Source organism: Monocercomonoides exilis, assembly GCF_001643675.1.
Source record: "Monocercomonoides exilis strain PA203 chromosome Unknown scaffold28-1221067, whole genome shotgun sequence".
Classification (NCBI taxonomy): Eukaryota; Preaxostyla; order Oxymonadida; family Polymastigidae; genus Monocercomonoides; species Monocercomonoides exilis.
The window spans coordinates 1-20,396 of record NW_027150573.1 but is presented as its reverse complement, the minus strand read 5'-3'; the positions used below and the strand labels follow the sequence as shown (position 1 = coordinate 20,396).

Genomic DNA, 20,396 nt, shown 5'->3' with positions numbered 1-20,396 from the left:
CAAGTCTCAGCACAGCAGACCCAGTGGTGGAGAAGAGAAGGAAGTGTGAAATGGAGCGAGCACTGTATTTCTTGAAGAACAGAAGAAGAAGAGGATGATGAAGAAAACGAAGAAGAAGAAGAATATATAACTAAGTCTGAATATGGAGACGACGTCGAAATAGTCAGTCGAATTTATATTGAAGAAGATGGAAATACTTTTCTATCTGGTTTCGAAGAGGCATTTAGATGAGAAGTGATAATACCATTTGGCTGATTTTCTGCATCATCTTCGTTTTCCTCATGTGTCGTTTCAGGAGAGCTGTGAGTTGTTGCAATTTTGGCTTCATTTTCGCTTTTCTTTTCTTTTCTTTTTCATTTCCATTCTCAGTTTTCTTTTTGGAAGAAATAGAATAAGAGAGCAGATTTGAAGATGGAGAAGAAATCAATGAAGATGCAGAGGAAAAGGAAGAAGCAATGGAAGAAGATAACATCAAAGAAAAAGGTGATAGAGACGAGTTCCGCTTCTGACTTGCTGCTGTCTTCCTCTTCTGCCTTTTGATTTCAGCTGCATTTTGCGAGAGTGTTGAGCGTGGATGCGCAATTGAGATCGGTTTGAGTGTGCGATAGCTGTGCTTCTTGTGTGTCTGTGCAAGTGGCTGGAGAGGATGACAAAATTGTTTGATAACAGATGTATTTTGAGAGGCTGATGAAGAAGATGAAATAGAAGAAGTTGAAGAAGAAGGTGATGATAATGATGCAGTTGGAACAGCTGTTGAGGAAGGAGATAAGGTTGTTGTTGACGAGCTGGATTTTGAATGGGACGAATTTAAGGAATGAGAGTGTGAGTGAGGCTTTGAAGAAGAAGAAGAAGAAGATGATGATGATGATGATAAAATCACTGAAGACGTATCACAAGCACGTCTGCTTTTCTTCGAAGCAGACTTCGATGCTTCTGACGAGCTGCCATATAGCACTCTCAGCTCGCTTTTCCTTCTCTCTTCGTTCTCTTCGTCCTCCACAGAAAATAGTCCATCTCCTCTTTAGCACCTTCTCATTGAGTTCGTATTGCCCACCTCTGCTTATCTTCATTGCGAAATAAAACCCAAGTAGTCTTTGTGTTCCACTAATTTTCCTGACAGCAGCCATTCTTCGCAGGAAGGAATAACAAGAGATGTTCTGCCTTGATCAAATAACTCCAAATGCATCATTCTATCGACTTTGCTTTTGGAAATGCCATCTTTCTCTGTCTATAAAGAACCCTCGTGCTCAACTCTATTTCCTCTTTCTCTTTCTCTCTCAATTGGCGACGTCAATTTCCCTTCTATGTTATCTCCGCTGAACAAAATTTCGTTCTTCTCTCTCATCCTCCATCTTTTTGCAGTTCTCATTGTCTTCATCTCCTTCTTTTTCTTCTCTCTCTTCCACTTTCTCTCTTCCATCTGCTAACTCGCAAGCATCTTCTTGCTCATCTCCACCTCCATCCTCTTCACATTCTTGTCTCCCATCTTTCAGTTCAGCTCCCGTCATGTCTCCCGTATCTTTAACACAACTTCACAAGGCTCACACTTCTTGCACTCAAGCAGCTTCACAAACACTTTGTTATCTTCCCAGACAATTTTCTTCTTATGCACCGCAGTCACGCACGAAAGCTCCGATTCCTTATAGAACTCCCCCCGCGGCTTCAGCAGTGGCAGCGTCGGCGACACCACTTCTTCTGCTCCAGCTGTCCGCTATGTCTTTCGTGGCTTATCAAACTCCCGCATTCGCGCCAGGTTCTACCGATGCTCCTGCATCTTCCACTCAAACGGCCAAATCAACTCCTGCATTTTGTTCTTCGACTGTCAACTCTCGGCACGCCATGTTTCAGCCCATCACCAACCAAATGGACGCACACCAACGCCGCACCATCTGTTTTCTGCTCGCAATTCTGAGACTAGCATATTCAACAGACGCGTCTGCTTCGTCAAAATAAGCCATGTTTTAATGTTATCTGTATCTGAATCAGAGAAAAAATAATAAAAAATCATGCAAGGATCTTGAAATTATAATTATTAAGTTCAAAATTTAAAAAAAAAAAGAAGATTGAATTAAATAGATTGAACAAAATAACCTTTCTAATTTTCCATTCTACCTCTCTTGCTTCTCATTCCTTTATCTTACCTCCATCTTTTGTTCTCGTTCGTTTCCTTTCTCTGCAGTTCTGTTTCTGCAAAACAAATCTCCCTTGTCCTGCATAAAACATGAGCATTCTTTTACATTTCTTGCTCTTCCGCTGCTGTCTCCAGTCGACAAACAATTGAATTCCCCGTCTCATTGAATTAGCAACAATGCGCTGTAAAAGCATTTCATAAATAAAAAAATGCCACTGCTTCAATAATTATTGCAACTCGCCAAGAAGATGAATGAATGCATGATATTTCATTCTTCTTGTTGGCGCACGAGCAGCAGAGTGAACTCAATCAGCGCCAGAAAACATGTTCGGTTGAAAGCAGAATCTGATAAAATTCTCCATTTTTTTTATAAAAAACCATTTCTCATAAAAGCCGCAACGCAAGATAAATACAGGCCAACAGTTTAAGAATCAGATATTACTGACAAATAAACATAAAATATAAAGATTTTGAATATATTATGACATATTTTTTAAAAAAAGTGGTAAATAAAAAATATATTTGAGAAATAATAGCATTACTACAAACATTAAAAAAAAGAAAGTATTAGCAAACTGGTAAAAAGTTGGAAAAGTTAGTGGTTTTAAAAAAATGAAAGAAACAAAACTCCAGCTTTAATCAGAACCATATCTTTTTGAATTTTTGAATATTTATTAAAAAAAAAACAAATATCAGAAAAATTTTGATTTTTTGTTTAATAGTTATGTATGTGATAAGAGTTAGAAAAATGTTTTTTCTGAATTTTAAAAACTTGTATTCATGGAAAAAACTTCTGTTTTCCGCTTCAAACAATGAAGATGACAGAAGGATCAGAATCTCGATGCCACTTTTTTTTGTTCAAAATGGTTTATTTCATCGATTTAACTTCATATATTACTAAAAAACTGCTTTTTGAAATCTGCAATTTTCGCCCTTTAGCGCGTAATTTTTTGATCTTTTTGCCCTCGAAAAAATTAAAATATAGGGTCGGATCCTTTTTTTCATTCAAAATTGAAAATGTTGAGTATAGTCGAATTTTTAAAATTTGTGATTTAAAAATCGTATAAGGACAGGTATCATATAAATTTTCTGAAAATAAATTTTATTTGTTTTTTTAACAGCAATATTAATGTTATTGATGTTTTCATATTTTTCATTTTTTATTTTTATTTTTAATTATGATATGTTTTTTTGTAATTTTGAAGGATTTGTCATTTCAGAAGAAATTCATTATTCAAATAAAAAATATTTCATTCATTATAAATGATTTCTTGAGAAAACTGTTAAAAATCAAACTGAAAACATCAAGAGAGGAAGTGAGAAAATTGAAAAAAGAAAAATTCGAAAGTAAAAATCGCAAGGAAAAAAAAAGTAAAAATTAAAGCAAAAATAGACAAAGAACAAAATCATTCAATCATTTGGTTTATTCTATAAAAACAAATTGCACCATTCCATCCTTCATTTGCCATTGCTTTCCAATATGCTTCATTGAAATGGGAATTCACCTGAGATATAACTCCATCATTGCACTCCAGTAGACTAAGCTCCCCAGTCGATTCATCTCTTCCATCAACAACAACTGCTATAAAATGACCAATAGGCATAGGTTTCATCGAATGAAGGACATATCCAATGAAATTGTAATCAATCCTCGGAAAGAAAGAAAACTCATGTTTCAGTTGATTTGTTGCATGTGACGTCACCACCATCGATTTCGGAGTGGATCCACTTCCATGAAATGTGATAGTTTTGGGCGGTTGCATAACAGGGGAGTTTTCCTTTGAGCTATGATAAATTGCAAGGATTTTTGGGAACCTGTCAATTTGTGTCCAATACAAAAATGAAGTCTTGCACCCACAATAAGCATCAATACACGGTTCCTCAGTTGATAACTGATCGGTTACAGACAATGACAAATTCAACCCCTTCACAATCGATGGATGCATGATGGTGAAATAAAACGAAGGATTTTGGTTATGAACACGAACATGAGAACACTTCGCACACAGTTTGAATGAAGATTGCTTCACTGTGAAGTCTTTCTTGATATTGCACCCCTCCAAAAATGCATCGTTCAGAATTGCTTCATATGCTGTTGTGATCCCTAATGGATCAGATTTGCTCCCACCATGTTTTTGCACAAAATTCATAAATGCTGGAGTTCCCCACACTTTGCTTGTCACAGTTCTCCCTCTGATTGCACTGAAAAGTCTTCGGAAAATATACACTCCTCCACGTCTTTTTTTGATATCACATTGCACTCCAAACGATGCCAGACATTGACAAATAGAAGCTAAAGCACATGATGATCCAAAATTTATCAACTCCCTCCCACAATTCACCAACACCTGAACATATGAACGTGATTCTTTTGGTAAAGGATGAGCTGGAAATAGAAACGAATGAGGAAATTGAAAAAAGCTACTCATTTGTGGAACTGTTGAAAGAACAGAATAAGGATTTCCTAATGCTTCCATTGAAGACTGTTGCTTCAAAGCAACAAACAAAAAAATAAACAAATAATTATTGATTTGCCTGTCAAATTGAATCAGGCAATTTTTGAAAAAAATAAAAACCAAACCTCTATTTCCATTTTCATTCCTCCTCCTTTAATATCTGAACATTTTTTATCTTTGCTCATTTTTAAACATTCATCGATCTCCGTTTCTTCATCGTCGCTTTCTTCTTCTTCAGACATTTGATCAACCGCTTCATCTTCGTCTGAAGATATTACACTGTAACTTGATGAAGAAGATTGCTTCCGAAAAATTGATTGAATTGAATTCTCTTCCTTTTAATCCTTCAAACATTCACCCAAACAGTTGATCTTGTAATTGAAATCTTGTATCAGTTCTTGCTGAGAAAACCACTCAGTCAGACACAGCAGCATTTTTTCTTGGATATACGGGTTCGATTCATTGAACGGGAGCTTCAATTTTTGGACGATCTTATGTAATGGTGCTTTTTTATAAACAAATAATAAAAAAATAAAAACATAATAAATATCAAAATAAAAAATATTTAATTACAAAAAACAAAGAAAATAAAGGAAAAACAAAAAGCAAACATCCATAATTTTTCATCAGATTATTCATTAGCGAGTTTCCGGGGATCGATTTGATAAAAAATTCGAAGAGGACTTTATTTGCATGATCAACTGACATATTTCTGAAAAAGTTCGATAGCATATCCACATCGTTCATTATGCTTTGCTTTCTCATGCTTGTGTGCGCACGGGAAAATCGAGAACCAGACAACCTCCCACTTGACATTATGAATTTCCTTTTATTGGGTTTCATCAGATTTTCACTAAAAATTTCAATTTGAAATATTTAATTCACATTTATAATAAAAAAAATTATAAACTCTCTGGCTTTGGTAAAAAATCCAAAATCCTTTCATTCATCGAGAAAAAAATAAATTCAATTTTTTCTGTTTGAAAATTAAAAACAATGACGATCACAAAATGACAATATTATCATGTGTCTGATTTATGCCGGAAATGATAAATAACGACATATGTACTTTATTTATTGGAAAAAAACTGTTTTCTGCTCCTTGCACTTTCCCCCCTTTAGCACTTTTTTTTTTGATCTTTTTGACTCCTTCGAATTTTGAATTATGGATCTGATTCTTTTTTCATTGAAGAACAATATTATATATATTTTTAAGAACTTTATATATGAGAATGATATTTTTCATCAGACAAGTTCATTTATGTGATGAATTTTTCAATAAACCTTCAATTTAAGAATTCTTTAATTTTTCCAATTTTTTTCTGATAAGAAATTTTTAAAATTTTTTTCTATAATTCAAATCACGTTAAAAAAATTTTTAACAATTTTGGAAATAGTCAAATAATGAAAAAATAACAATACATATTTTTTTAAATAAAAAAAAATTATTTTAGAATAATTGTGATTTTCCATAAGAAAATATTTATTAGAGAAAAATGTCCATTTCAAAACGCGAATCGACATTAAATTCTCGTTGCAATGTTCTATGGCAAGAAATAAAGAGAATCGGCGGAAATGACGTGGATTCGTTGCTTGCCTATTTGTTTTACACCTACAGGCAATCATCTTCAGTAATTGATGATTTACTGAAGTCTTTGAATGGTTTGGTTTTTTATTTTTTTGTATTGTGTGTTATAAATAATATTATTACTCTCTGTTATTTTTTTCTTTTTGATTTGTTAATTATTTATTTTTTTTTTGAAACAGAATATCACATAAAGTTGCTGGAAGACCTGTCTGTGGTGTACAACAACGCTCCGTTGCACACTCAGACAACAATGCTACAAGCGCTTTCCCGCAACACATCATTATCCGATTTACAGGACTATGGATATGATGTCACAGAGGGAAAATTTATTTACGCGAAGCAAACGCTGAAGAAGAATCAAGGTTTTATCATTCCGCCACAAAAACCTCACCTTCCGTCTTGCAAAAGTGGTTTGTATTTATTTTAATTTTTTTTGAATAATTTTCTCTGTTTATTATAGGCTTAAATGAACAGGAATGGGAAAAGGGCAATAACTGGATGTTGGCTCATTCAACTGAAGCCTCAACTTCGCTTCAGTCAGCAAAGAAAAAGCAGCGAGCTGAGCCAGATTACGCCAGATTTATTGACGAAGCAGCTTGGGATGAAGAAATTATTACAGAAAATTCTTCTACAAATAAAAAACAATCTTCTTCTTCTTCGACATCATCTCAACTCAATAAAAATTCAAAAACCATTTCATAAAAAAATTCTCCTTCTTCAAATTCTTCTTCTTCTCAAGCTGTTGATGCTCCAATCAACACTCCAATAAGGAGAGAAAGGGGGTCAACAAAAAACCAAAATAAAAATTCATATCACAAGCGTCATTCTTCTCCATCTCCAATACCAATTCACAAAATATTCAAATCAAAAACTTCTTCTTCACAAATTTCAATTACAAAAAATTGAAAGAAAAATAAATACTTCATCATTTCAAAATGATAATGTGTTTGTAAGTGAGCAATTAGTAGATTATGCCACTTCACCCACATTAATTCCACCTCAAGCATTTCAAAATCTCTTTTCTTCATTTTCAAAAGAGAATGACACTTCAATACTTCAACAACAAAGCATTCAATCTTCAAATAATGAAATATCTATTCAAAATAATTCTTCAAAAATATTTCAAAAAAGAATGCAAAAGAAAATTCAATAAAAATCATTCTCATTCTCAATCTTTCTCAAATTCATTAAATTCTTCAAATAAATCATCACAAATAGCAAAAGGATTGCCTAACTTAGGCAACACATGCTATTTGGCTTCTCTTCTTCAATGTTTCTCTTCAATAACTATTCAAAAACCATCTTTATTCAAAAACAAACATTTTTGAAGAACACATCTTCGCGTGTTGTAAGTGTTTGTCATCAATTGGCTAAAGATGGAACGGCAGTGCGTTCATGGGTCCCATCTCTTATTGACAAATGGGAAAATTTCTGCAACTATGGAAGCAGACAGCAGCAAAATGTGGCTGAGGCATTTGACAATCTTCACCAACTTCTTCAAAAGATGAGTTGATAAATAAGGACACCTTCAATCCTGTTTTAATCACTCATTTCAAATGCCAAAAATGCCAACAAATCACATTACATTTCAATGAATTTTGTAGCAATATTGTTATCAATTCTTCATCAACGCAACATGGATTATCTTCTCTCTTTGCAACTGAAGTTTTGGAAGGAAAGAATAGTGTCTATTGTGATGCATGCAAGGAAAAATGCTGTGCTGCGAGATGGGAGGAAATGGCTGCATTTCCAGAGGTGCTAGCCCTCTGTCATGAATGAACTGATTCTGCTAGTTCAGCACCTTCGAGAACATTACTAATGGAAACAGACAGAGTCAATCAACGCACGTTTTGCAAAGGGTTTTCTTCTAAAGATATTCAACATCTTCAAAAAGATAATCAAGAAACCATCATATATCATTTTTCTGGACAAATACTATTGAAACGTCTGGATCAACAAAACGGACATTACATCGCAATTGTGAAAAGAAAAAGTGGAATCAATAGTTTTTGGAGTATTTGCAATGATGAAAGTGTTTCTGAATTCGATAGTGACAAATGGAGTTCTTCATGGAATAATCTTCACTCACAAGGTTTCACTCCTTCCCTTTCATTTTACACAAAAGAAAAAACAAAACCAACACTATCTACTATTCAATTTGGTGGTTCTTCTTCTTCTTCAGAAACATCAAATTTAAACACTTTAAATAACATTTCATCATCATCATCATCATCATCCTCATCCTCATTCATCACTCCACTTCATCCAACAACTTCCATTCCACAACTACCATCATCAATTCCATCTTCTTATGGATTGGAAGCTTTGAAAGAAAAAAAGAAAAGAGAATGGGCATCTTTTCTCCCAATGAGAAAAGATTAATCTTCAAGCCCAAGACAAAATTATGGAGTGAGTTCACAGAAGAAACAAACATCAAAGTTTCTCTGTCACATTTCTACAAACTCACTACCAACTTTTCCAAAGCGAAAAGACGTACAGATCTTTGTGGAATGTGCGAGAAACTCAACTATCTCGAAAACAAACTGAAGTCTTCACAAAATAAAAATGGACTTTCTTCTGCCGAATTTCATACACTCAAACTTCTTCGACAACATCGTCTTGTTGCAGAAATGCAACGAAAACATTATCAATCAACTGTTGATAATCTGAAAGAGGGAGAAGCAGTCTTCGTCTTCGACTTCAAAGAGAAGTGGAAACTCCCTATCAGAAAAATCAACTTCAACAGGAATTCTTCAATTATCAACAAGTTTCTCAATTCACAATCATCTCTCTTCAAAAATTAATAATCAACAAATAAAACGAACATTCGACTTCTTCTCCGACTGCCTCTCAAATGATCACAGATTTCTTATTGAGTGTCTGGAATCTGTGATCAAAAGACACTTCTTCGCAGACACTCACACTTTTAAGTTCTTCTGCGATTCAGGTCCACACAACCGTAATCGCTTCCTTCTTCACTTCATCCTTTCAAAACAATCAAAACTTCTTAAAAAGAAAAATACTCAACTCAACTTCTTCGCTGAGCATCATGGAAAAAATATCTGTGATAGTGAATTTGGTGCGTTAGTGAATGCAATCGACAACAATCTTTCGAATGAACACATCACCACACTTCATGATTTGATCAACTTCTTCGAAAACAATATGAACACTTCGACATCAGCTTCTTCAACTTCACAATCAAACATTTTCTCAACATCATCATCGAACTCTTCACCATCTTCAACATCTGTCAATAACTTTGAGCATGAGAGGTACTTTGAAGAATATGTACCATCTCAGCAAATTTCATGGCCATCTCTGTCAGTCCCTCACATGAAGGACTACTTGTATTTTGAGCGCAAAGGCTCATTTGTCTCTGCTTCAGCTGTTGGATATCTTCCTCAACGCTCTCTGGTTGCCCTCGAATCTTCAACAATGAAAGAAAAAGTTCAAAGATCAAGAAAGTCATTTCACTCTGATATCACATCATCTAACTCTTCTCTTCTTTCTCAATCTTCTCAAGATCTTCTTTCAAGGAGATTTGAGCTTCTTCTTGACTCTTCTTCTTTTAATGAATCTCAAAATTGTTCTTTTGGTGTCCCCTATTAAGAAACTAGTTGTTGTGCATGCTTAGCTGGCACTCTATCGGAAGGGTGCTGGACATGACTGTTCGTATTAGATATTGCAGCCTTCGGGCTGCAATATCCGGACCTGGATACGACGAACAGCCTCCCAGGTGCACAACAGTTAGAATCCGATTGTTTTCTTTTGGTTATTGTCCCTGATATGTCACTATTTATTTCTTGGTTATTGTCCCGCTTATACATGTATATATCGAGATTCATTAATAGATAGAGTTGTGAAGGAATTCATTGATCTTTGAGTGAGGTTTTTGGAAGGGAGAGTTGTTGAGAGTGTGAAATGTTGTTTTATCATTGTGTCTGTCTTTTTCTTTGTTGGATTTGATCTTTTTGAGTCAAAGAGAGAGAAATATCAGAAAGGGGTGAGTGGATGGAAAACAGAGGGAAAATAGACAAGTTAGTTTTTGAACTTTTTATATAAGTATTCTTTTTTGTTTGGAATTGTCTTTGATACCATGAATTTGTTGAAATAGTGCTATTTCTTCTTATATTTTTCATTGTTCAAAATTGTTGATATTTAGTTGATATTTGGTGATTGTTTTATGATTATGTGACAGAATTGTGTTTTTGAAAGTTATTGAATTTGATTAGAAAATTTCTAACTGTTTTCAATTTTTTAAATGATTAATATCATGAAGTACTTTTTTGTTTTTTTTATGTCATTTTTGATTGGTGGATGATTGTTATTTTTTGACGTATTTTTTTCATTTCACTCATTTTTCTACGATTTTCAGAAAAACTCAATAACATAAAATAAACACATTTTTGTAACGATCACTCATCTAATCATTCAGAAATGCATGAAAAATGAAAAATATGACTCATACACATCAACATTTTTGAATGAAAAAAGGATCCGACCCTATATTTTAATTTTTTCGAGGGCAAAAAGATCAAAAAATTACGCGCTAAAGGGCGAAAATTGCAGATTTCAAAAAGCAGTTTTTAGTAATATATGAAGTTAAATCGATGAAATAAACCATTTTGAACAAAAAAGTGGCATCGAGATTCTGATCCTTCTGTCATCTTCATTGTTTGAAGCGGAAAACAGAAGTTTTTCCATGAATACAAGTTTTTAAAATTCAGAAAAACATTTTTCTAACTCTTATCACATACATAACTATTAAACAAAAAATCAAAATTTTTCTGATATTTGTTTTTTTTTAATAAATATTCAAAAATTCAAAAAGATATGGTTCTGATTAAAGCTGGAGTTTTGTTTCTTTCATTTTTTAAAACCACTAACTTTTCCAACTTTTTACCAGTTTGCTAATACTTTTTATAATTTAGTTTTTATTGTAATATTACAATTTTTCATTATATTGGAAAACTGCTCTGTTTGCTTCCTTTTCAAAGAAAAGGAACTTTTCTTGTCTGTCAAATAGCAAATCTTCACGTTGGAGAGCATTACGATGAGAATAGAACATAATATTATATAGCCATTGGGAAACAAATGAAGTTACGCAAGATTCATGATTTTTGATTGGAACAAAAGATTAAAACAAATTCAAATGATGTTTTATTGAATGTCGATATAAGGATAGAATTCTGTGAAGGACAAAATCTGCACAAAGTTTTATAGAATTTGGAATATAAGGCAGTGGGAGCAGTTTTTGGCAAAAAAAAGTGGCTTGCAATATCAAGGGAAGGATATTTATCACAAAAAGGCAACAATTCATTGGAAAAAGGAGAATTTCAAGATGTCAATTATATTAATAAGGTTTTCCTGTTTCTCGGACTGTGCCAGGCAGACGTGGAAGGCTGCGAAATTCTATTTCTGATTCCGCTTTTGCTTCAAAAGAGTGTAGAACAGCCAACGACGAGACATCCAATTATCAAATATTTGTTGGCAGTCGAACAACATTCTGCCCAACTGCAACTGGATTTTACTGCTGAAAGAACTTGTAATTGTTGCAAACAGCAAACTTTGCATTGACAATTTGGTGTTTCTGTTTGTGTAGCACACATATGGCTATCAAGCACATCTTCTGCTGCAATTCCTCCTCCTCTTCTTCTTTCCGGATATCTGCATCTTCTCTGTTGTTTGCCCATCTCTTCAATTGCAGTTTCGAGCTGCACTGCCTGGCGAATGAGATGCCTCCATTCTTTTCATTTGAGGCTGCTGCATGGAATCATAGCACGTTCAGCATGTTTCTCTTCTGTCATCGCTCCTCATTCATCCTTCCTTCTCTCTTCCTTCTCACATTTTTCCCCTCATTGATTGCATGTTCTTCCACTTTGTATTGTGACAGCTTGCCTCGAAGCAGCTGCTTTCTTTTCATTTTGTGAATGTATTCACAAGCAGATATTTGTTGCAGCTCATTGGGAAGAGTGAGAAGTGTGAATGAGAGAGAGAGAGAGGAGGAGGAGGGGGAATGAAGGAAGGAAGTTGATCAGGGAGGTTGTCTTGGGATTTAATGATTGTGACTCAACCGAATAGAAAGAGGAAGCGAAGAAAGAAAATTGAATCGATGATGATTAATTTGTTTCAATTCAAAACGTCGGATCTGAAGAATTCAAAGGCATGAATTAATATATTTTCAATAATTTTTTTAGTATTTTCTTTTGATTTTATTGTGAAATTATGCATCTTCTTTTCTTTTAGTCATTATCGAAGCCCGACGAATAGAAACATTTGCGCACACTTCTGCCTCTTCTTCGACTTCTTCGTTTGTGTTTTCTACAGGGATAGTCATTGGGACAGACGACACAGCACAGCTAAAGGCACTACCACAGGAAGATATACCGACTGATGTTGGGCTGCAGGCATGCGGGACTGAGCCGCGGAGTGTGTACTCGTGTCTGGTTGTGAAGCATGTGTTCCAGCCGCTGTCGATGCAACTGAATGCGCCAGCAGGAATAATGATATCTTCGTTTGTTGCAGTGGTGCTGATGGGGCGCGTGTGGAGAGGCGCTGCACCCTGCAGCATCTGGTCAATTACATTGCACCACGATCTTTTGAGCGCATGTGGCAGCAGAGCATCTGGAGGCTGAAGTACATAATATTGTCTGCTCTATTTTTTTGTGAATGTGATGTAGTTACCGAATGTTGTGCTGCCATGTGTTTTGTTAGCGCTGGCAGCGTATTTCGTGGCGGTGACGTGTGTCAACTCGCTCTATGAGATGCTGATGAAGTTCAGGGGAATTCTGTCGATTGCGCTTCCACTACTGAAAAGAGCATATTGTGGAGATGATGATAAAGAAGATGGAAGAGAGATGAAAATGAGGCAATAGAATGACTGATTGAAATGAAGATTCCAAAGAAGAACGAGAAGAAGAGATGTTGTAACATCAAAGAACGGAAGAGCACTGGAAATGGAGCAATTGCAGAAGAGGAGGAGCGGAGTACAAATGTAATCGTATTGTATTGTCTGTTTGAATGAAATTTTTGAACGAAGTGGAAGCAGAGGCCTCACCGAAGTATCATGTGGAAAGCAGGTAGCTGTGTGAGGAGTGGGTTGTACAGAGCGAAGAGACAGAAGCGCTGATGGAAGAGGGGTTTTGGAGTAGGCGTGCACAGAGAGAAGGGAAGTGATGGAAATCAAGATGGAGATAAGATGAAGAAGGGGAGAGAAAGAGGAAGGAGAGAGAAGGTGAAAGCGAAGAGGAATTATTAATGTTATCTTCCATTTCCTCTGATACAACACATTTTTATTGTGCACATCACAATTAATCGGATATTTCATCTTCTTCTTCGTTGACTTGTTGTTCTTCTCATTCTTCTGATGATACAGCAGTTTTCACGTCATTGAGCAGTGGAAGAAAAAGTTAATGGAGCAATTAAAAACATTTGCATTATGTTGTCATCTGGCCAACCGTTGCTGCGATTAGGAGAAAGATCAGAAAGGAGCAGGACAGCCAAAATATATTTTCAAAGAGACAGACAGTTGTGCAGACACCAGCAAAGGCAGTTTTTGCAAGAGGAATGGAATGCATTCAGACAGCTGTGCAGGCAGAGAGAGAAGGCATGCAAGAAGGCAACGCGATTTGAAAAGAGAAGCACAACCATCCTTTCTTTCTGATGCATTTCCTGAACTGTCTCTTGAGAATGCTTTATTCTCTTCCTCTTTGTCCTCTTCCTCTTCTTCTTCTTTTCCCACTTCTTCATCACATTCTTCTTCTTCTTTGACGTGTCCTCTCTTAACATTGGATCAGATCCGCAACATTCGAATGTGAGCAAGATTTTCAATCAATAACTGAATAATCCATACAAAAAATTATCTCATTTGGTTAGGCTATCTTCAACAACATCATCGCTATCAATGCATTCTGCAGCTTCGCTGAATGTGCATTTGAACTGTTTTCCTCTTCCCCAGAGGCGCATTCCGCTCTGCTTCAGCACTTCGTACGGCTTCCGCGCTCCGGCTGTGCTGAACAGGGTGAATGAAGCAAATGGGCATCGAATGAGAAATGGCGGTGGAAGAGGGAAGGAGCTTCAAGGCACATTGCGTTCATCAGCTCGCTTTATGACACCTCCAAGAAGCGAAGAGAAAGCACTGCATGTTCAAATGGAAGAGACAAAAAGAGATATTCAAAAGCAAGTTGAGCGAAGAGCAGAGGAAAGGGAATCACGTGAAGAACCGAAGCAAAGATGAAGACAAATGAGAAAGACGAGTTTTGCACATCGCAAATTGACGCTTTCGAAACAAGACTTGCGCAGATCGCAACAGAAAGGAAGAGGAGGGATTGGGGAAGAGAAGAAGGAAGCGATGATGGATGAACATCAGCAGACATTTTACTCGTTCGGCAGCACACTCTCATCTTCCCACTGTTCACTCAAAACGTCACAGCCTCTGAGAAATTTGCTGCTCCTTTTTTTCCGCTTGCCACACACAATTGTCTGCCCTTCTGTCTTGTTGGAACTCCGCTGTATCTCTTCAAGCCTTCATCTCCTTCCACAGACCCCTCTTCTCTCACACAGAATTCCCTCTACAAATCTTGCACAAGCGCTGCCTCTTTATCAAACATGTCTTCTTCCTCTCTTTCTTCTTCTATTTCATCCTTCTCGCTGCCTCCGCTTGTGACTGTGCCGATCCCTCGTGCGATTCTCGGGAAGAGCAGATTGGGTAATGCAGGTGTGTTTGCAAGCAGCAGCGTGTCAGCGACGAGGGATGTGTTTGAGCCACAGAGCATCTTTCTGAACTATGGAGCGTATGTGGCTGGCTAGGGGATTTTGGTGGGTGGGGAGAAGGAGGAGAAAGAGGAGAAGGGAAAGAAGATGGATTTGGCAGAGATATTATAAAGACTCATAAAGAAAGGGGCTCAAAAGAAAAATAGAATGGGATCAGAGGAAGAATAAGCCCGTGTCGATTGAAACCACGCTTTTCTCAGCTTTTCAGCTAGAAATCAAAAATCCAAGAAGTATTCAGCAGCAACTTATCGAAACGCGATCACTTTCTCAACGTTTGCATCTACTAACAAATCATCTTCATTCACTTCTTCTTCTTTTCCCATTTCATCACCATCATCACCACTACCTTCTTCTTCTTCTTCTTCCTTTTCTCTTTTCCCAGCCAACCTGCCATCCATCAAGCACAGCTTAGGGCGTTCGTTCAAAGTGAAGCAATAGAATGTGATTAATCTATGTGCCAGTGTCGTTTGCAGCGCTTTTCTGTCGATGGATGTTCCACCTTCGCTGCGCTGTGCGTTTTCTATTTAACAGTTAATGGTCTGCGGCTTCGACGACATCCACAGGCTGAGGGGACTAAACGCAATGACCCACATAGCGAACCAGAATTGTATGGAAATTTTGAATTTTTCTATAAAATAAAATATATTTGATTAATTGATTCATTTATATTTGTTAATCTGGACTTTGCTTTTCATATATTTATCTTAATCACAATTTTTTGTTCACTCTCAAATGATGAATAGTTATGATTGTGGAATAATATCTATGATTTTTCAATTGTCTTGCTAAGTGAATAAAGGTTATTTGCTGAATGACGCTGTTGCAAAGCAATTGATCAGTTTCATGAGGTTTGCCAGAAACTATTAATTGAAATTTCATTTCACAAAATTTTCTTTCTTTCTTTTCGAATTCTTTTTCTTTCTTCCTTTTTACACCCACTTTTTCGCTCGTTCGTTTCATTATTCACAAATACACAAATATATTCACATCCAGTTTCCACTGGTACCCCCTTGTCTCTTCTTCTCTTCGTGTAACCAACAAGTTCATCACCAACGGTGCTGTGTTCCACTCTGTGTTCCTGCGCAAAGGCATTCTCCAGCTCATCCTCCGCTTGCTGTACTCACCATGCACTGAATTCATCGACAAGGCCTCTTCTATTCTTCTCTCGCTGACCACCAAGTCGTTCAAGCTGTTTGCCAATTCACTCGACAAGGCGCTGTTTAACGAGCTTGTCGAGCTGATGTTCTCGCCACAGGCAATTGTGCGGAACAACAGCGTCGGAAATCATAGAGGCGCTTGCTGAAGGAAGAGGGCTGGATGAAGAAGAAGAAGAAGAAGAGAAACGAGAAGGATAATGAAGCGAACAATGAACCAACAGTTACGATGGAAGAGCTGCTGCGTTGTTTGCTGAGCTGAGGTGTTGGGTCGAATCTTGCAGGATTACCGGCTTCACCAACAACGACTGACATAGCGAAAATAATGACTGCTTGTGCTTTGCTTAATCTGTATGCACCTGTTGGGAAAAAGAAGAACAGGAGAAAATACGGAGGAGGATGATGATGATGAGGATGAAGAAAAGGAGAGTGTAACGAAAGAGATGAAAAAAGAAGAAGAAGATTGGTGTTCATGTCCGTCTTCTCCTCGCACACAAGGTCATTCGCCCACTTTGTATCGACTGCGTTCTTTCCTGTGCTCACCTTTGCTGCATATTCCATCGATTGCCTCAGTACCAATTCAATTGCCATACCGGTCCCACCATTACATGCTCCACCCACTGCCTGAAGAACGCACACAGCTTCTCCACCTCAGTAGAATGCAGCGCAAAACAGCCACGTCACAACATATTCCAGCGAGCACAGCAGAGCAGTTATTTCTGTGCTACCAAACGCTCTCCTCAATCTTCAGTATAACTTTCTTCTTTCAGAATCGTATTTGAAAGAGGGAATAATCAATTCCTCAACCATTTGCTCCTTCTCCTTCATTCCCTTCCTCTTCTTCTTTTCCCAAGCTGCAACTTATTCCACAATCTGAATTTTTGCTGATTGATAACGCCACAGACTAGCCAATTAAATACATATTATGAACGATCCAGGAAGCTTCGATGAAGCGCTGCTAAACGACTCTGAGAGCGAGCATGGGAGAGAGCAGTGGGATCAGAAGGGAAAGGGAAAAGTATTCAGAACGTGTCAAACTCCACAAGGGAGGGAAGAACTAAGCATGCCAGTGTTTAATTGCTGCTGATGCTGAGAGCCGAAGGAAGAGAAAGAGAAGATAGAAGGTTTGGAAGAAGAGCGGAAGGCCATCAATTTTGATCATCAAAGCGAGTAGCTTGTTTAGTGAAAGATATCGTTGCCATAGGGAGAGATGAGAGCGATGATGGAGAGAGAGTGAAATGAGGAGGAAGCAAAAACGAAAGAAAAGGATGATCAAGAGAAAGAGGAAGATGATGATGAAAAGGGAAAGAAATGGCATAAACAAAAAACGAATGATGGCTCAGGCGAATTCAATGTTGATTTCTTCACAAAGCAACAAGAGCAGGAACTTAGGAAAAGCACGAAGTTAACGAAGGGAGAATTTTAAAATGTCGAGTTGAAATGATAGGAAACCATGTAGTGAATCGAGAAAAATAAAACCTGTATTTTTAAATAAAGAATAAAAAGAGAAGTGAAGGACAGAGTCAATTATTTTTATTAACTGTAGTTTCCTGAATAATACAATCTTCGTTTGCAGAATCTGTTGAGCAGATCAGCAGATATAGAAATTTTTGAAGAGATTTCAGCTAGATTGATGAAAAGCACATTTCTTTTCCACAGAAAAATAAAAATTCACAAATTTGTTGCATTTTTTAAGTTCTTTAAATATTTTTTCCATTTTATCAGCTTTGTTTAACAGGTTAAGTATCTTTTTTCACTTTTAAATTTGTTTTGTTGATTAAACTTTATTAATTTTTAGGTTCATTTTTATTAAACTTGATCAAAAATCGTTTTTCGTAAAAAATGTTAAATAGGTATGTTTTTGGTCTTATAAATAAAACAAATATTTATCACAGAATAAAAGCTTCACACTTGCTAAAAATCAAATTAACTCTTTGATCAATGAATACCACAATATATTTTATTTTTTCGATTTTTGATCTTTTTTATGATATCAAAAAAATCACCCATATACTTCAAAAAATTATTGACAAAATTATTATTAGGGTTTTTCACAAGACGTTAAGAAGTTTTTAAACAAATTATACCTCTGTGTCCTGACAAATAACTTGAAGCCTCGTCTGTCACAAATAAATAAATATATATATGTATGTATGTATGTATTTTTTTAAAAATTAATATAAAATAAACTATTGCAAAAACTTCAAAAGACTTTTCAAAGCACTATGGAAAAGATTTATTGATAGCATCTGTAATATCTTGTCGTTTTTCTTTTATGTCAGTGACTGTCAGTGATTGTCAATGACAAATTGTAACAAAAATATTCCTCAACTGACATTTCGTGTCAAATAAAATAAATATTGGGAACCTGATCATTTTATTTTAATTTTAATTTTTACAAAATAATAAGAATTATTTCATGAAGATTTTCAAATAAATTATTATAGTAATTAAGAATTATGAAATCATTATATATAACCCTTTTTGACAAGTCCTAAATATCTTGTCAGTTATTTTGTCATTTTTTCAATTTTCTCCTGTCATGTCACAGAGGTATAAAACAAATTATCAATTCACAATTATTATGATTTTCATAGAAAATTATATTTATTTAAGGTTATGTCCACCTATTGTGAAAGAACAGAAAAGCTTAATAAAAGCAAAAATTTATGCTTGTTCCGTGTTTGTGACTCAATGTGTTTATTATCTTTTTCTTTATCAATTTCAATTTTGATATTTTTCAATTTTTCCGAAATGTGTCATTTCCATAAAAACCAACAAATCACTTAAACAAATTTCACAGTTATTATTAGGCCTTCGCAACAAGAAAAGTCAAGGCGATGAATGTCGGTCGAAACACAAAATTTGTGTAGGTTTTTTTTATAAATAGTTCTTTTTTAAAAAACTGATAAAAATTCAATGGCTTTTTCTATATGAATATTATCTTATTAATGTTGTTATATCATTTCAAAATAAAACTTCTTTAATTTCGTAAATAATTATTCATTGAAAAAATAAATTATGAGTCAGATCAATTTTGAATATTGTCTTGAAGATAGCACTTCATTTGGAAAATGTTGTCAACAGCACGTTTCACAAATATTTTGAATGTATTTTTTGTTATTATCATTTGCTTCTTGATTATCAAGAAAAAAATTTTTTTAAAGACATTATTATATTATTATCTTTAACCTTAGAAAACAAAATTTTGAAATAATGAATATTATTCTGTCTTTCAATTGAATGATTTTTTGAAGATGTGTTATATTCAATTCAAGAATAATAACGCGCAAAAACAATTGGAAAAAGAAAAAGAAAATTTACGAATGTCATTTCGTTCTTCACACTCGCAATATTCAAAGGTTCAAAGGAAACTTTTCGAAAAACAAAACCATGAATCAAACTTGGTGGATGGGAGGATTAATGAAGGAAACAAAAGCTAAAAAAATCATTTAACCAATGTTTGCAATTGTTATTTAATTATTTTCATTGAATATTTGATTAATAAAAACCAATTAAAATGTTGAATAAAACATATATGAGGATCCCAGAAAAGCATAAGGAAACTGTGAAATTGTATGCGAAAAGAACGTGTTATGTGTGAAATTTTAACATTTGTTGAATTATCTTTCGTTCAAATGAGAAGAGTTATGAGGAAAATTGAAAGATATCATCTTTACAAAATATTAATGATTGATTAAAAACAAAATGTTTGTTTTGACTTTTTTAACCTAGCTTGCGAATTGCGGATATTTGGTAATTTTTTTTAATATTTCAGATGAGATACACTGCTTGAAATACTTTGATTAAGAACAAATTATTACTCACATCGAGACTTTGCATCCAGCAATTTTTTCATTGATAAGCCTTGAAGATGTGGGATCTTGTTCGTTGATTTTTATGAAGTTGATTGTTGATTTCAGTATTTTGATGTTCAGACTGCTTCATTGAAGGAATGAAAAGAAAGAAATGGCGATTGGCTCTTTGAAGGAGCGAGAACTGACAGCTGCACAGATTCTGTACTGGGTGGCGAATGTTACAATTCACTCATTTGACGAAATGACGAATGAGCTTCAGTCATTGAACAATCTTAGTTCGCTTGTTGTGCTGTTCTCAATGCACATGATGATCTGCATTATGATGCACTCCGACTGCTCTTCTGACGATGATTCGGATGTTTCATCCATCTGGGCATCAACTTGTGACATCTGCCAGCTATGATGAGGATGATGACTCTCAGCCCTCATCTATTTTTGAATATAAGGATAACTTCAAAGAAGAGTTCCTGAGAT

The 20,396-nt window shown here is 35.4% G+C and overlaps 7 protein-coding genes across 7 annotated transcripts; 4 read left to right on the top strand and 3 right to left on the bottom strand.

Moving 5' to 3' along the window:
* Positions 1–1,307: 1,307 nt before the first annotated feature.
* Positions 1,308–1,958, bottom strand: MONOS_17715 (uncharacterized protein; the record flags this gene model as incomplete). Its single annotated transcript, XM_067870662.1, has 3 exons — positions 1,308–1,530; positions 1,575–1,711; positions 1,887–1,958. 3 exons carry the CDS (start codon positions 1,956–1,958, stop codon positions 1,308–1,310), a joined length of 432 nt encoding a protein of 143 aa, XP_067725533.1.
* A 1,579-nt stretch (positions 1,959–3,537) lies between these two features.
* On the bottom strand, positions 3,538–5,021 carry MONOS_17714 (uncharacterized protein; the record flags this gene model as incomplete). Its single annotated transcript, XM_067870661.1, has 3 exons — positions 3,538–4,620; positions 4,713–4,852; positions 4,952–5,021. The coding sequence occupies 3 exons, from the start codon at positions 5,019–5,021 to the stop codon at positions 3,538–3,540; spliced, it is 1,293 nt and encodes a 430-aa protein (XP_067725532.1).
* A 7,087-nt stretch (positions 5,022–12,108) lies between these two features.
* MONOS_17713 (uncharacterized protein) lies at positions 12,109–13,053 on the top strand (the record flags this gene model as incomplete). Its single annotated transcript, XM_067870660.1, has 3 exons — positions 12,109–12,157; positions 12,425–12,720; positions 12,859–13,053. 3 exons carry the CDS (start codon positions 12,109–12,111, stop codon positions 13,051–13,053), a joined length of 540 nt encoding a protein of 179 aa, XP_067725531.1.
* Positions 13,054–14,081: 1,028 nt separating this feature from the next.
* On the top strand, positions 14,082–14,414 carry MONOS_17712 (uncharacterized protein; the record flags this gene model as incomplete). The annotated part of the gene is made up of 1 exon (XM_067870659.1): positions 14,082–14,414. The coding sequence occupies one exon, from the start codon at positions 14,082–14,084 to the stop codon at positions 14,412–14,414; it is 333 nt and encodes a 110-aa protein (XP_067725530.1).
* A 334-nt stretch (positions 14,415–14,748) lies between these two features.
* Positions 14,749–14,952, bottom strand: MONOS_17711 (uncharacterized protein; the record flags this gene model as incomplete). Its single annotated transcript, XM_067870658.1, has 1 exon — positions 14,749–14,952. One exon carries the CDS (start codon positions 14,950–14,952, stop codon positions 14,749–14,751), a length of 204 nt encoding a protein of 67 aa, XP_067725529.1.
* Positions 14,953–15,484: 532 nt separating this feature from the next.
* On the top strand, positions 15,485–16,253 carry MONOS_17710 (uncharacterized protein; the record flags this gene model as incomplete). The annotated part of the gene is made up of 3 exons (XM_067870657.1): positions 15,485–15,557; positions 15,741–15,798; positions 15,944–16,253. 3 exons carry the CDS (start codon positions 15,485–15,487, stop codon positions 16,251–16,253), a joined length of 441 nt encoding a protein of 146 aa, XP_067725528.1.
* Positions 16,254–20,073: 3,820 nt separating this feature from the next.
* MONOS_16626c1 (uncharacterized protein) lies at positions 20,074–20,325 on the top strand (the record flags this gene model as incomplete). Its single annotated transcript, XM_067869520.1, has 1 exon — positions 20,074–20,325. One exon carries the CDS (start codon positions 20,074–20,076, stop codon positions 20,323–20,325), a length of 252 nt encoding a protein of 83 aa, XP_067725527.1.
* Between the last annotated feature and the right edge of the window lie 71 nt (positions 20,326–20,396).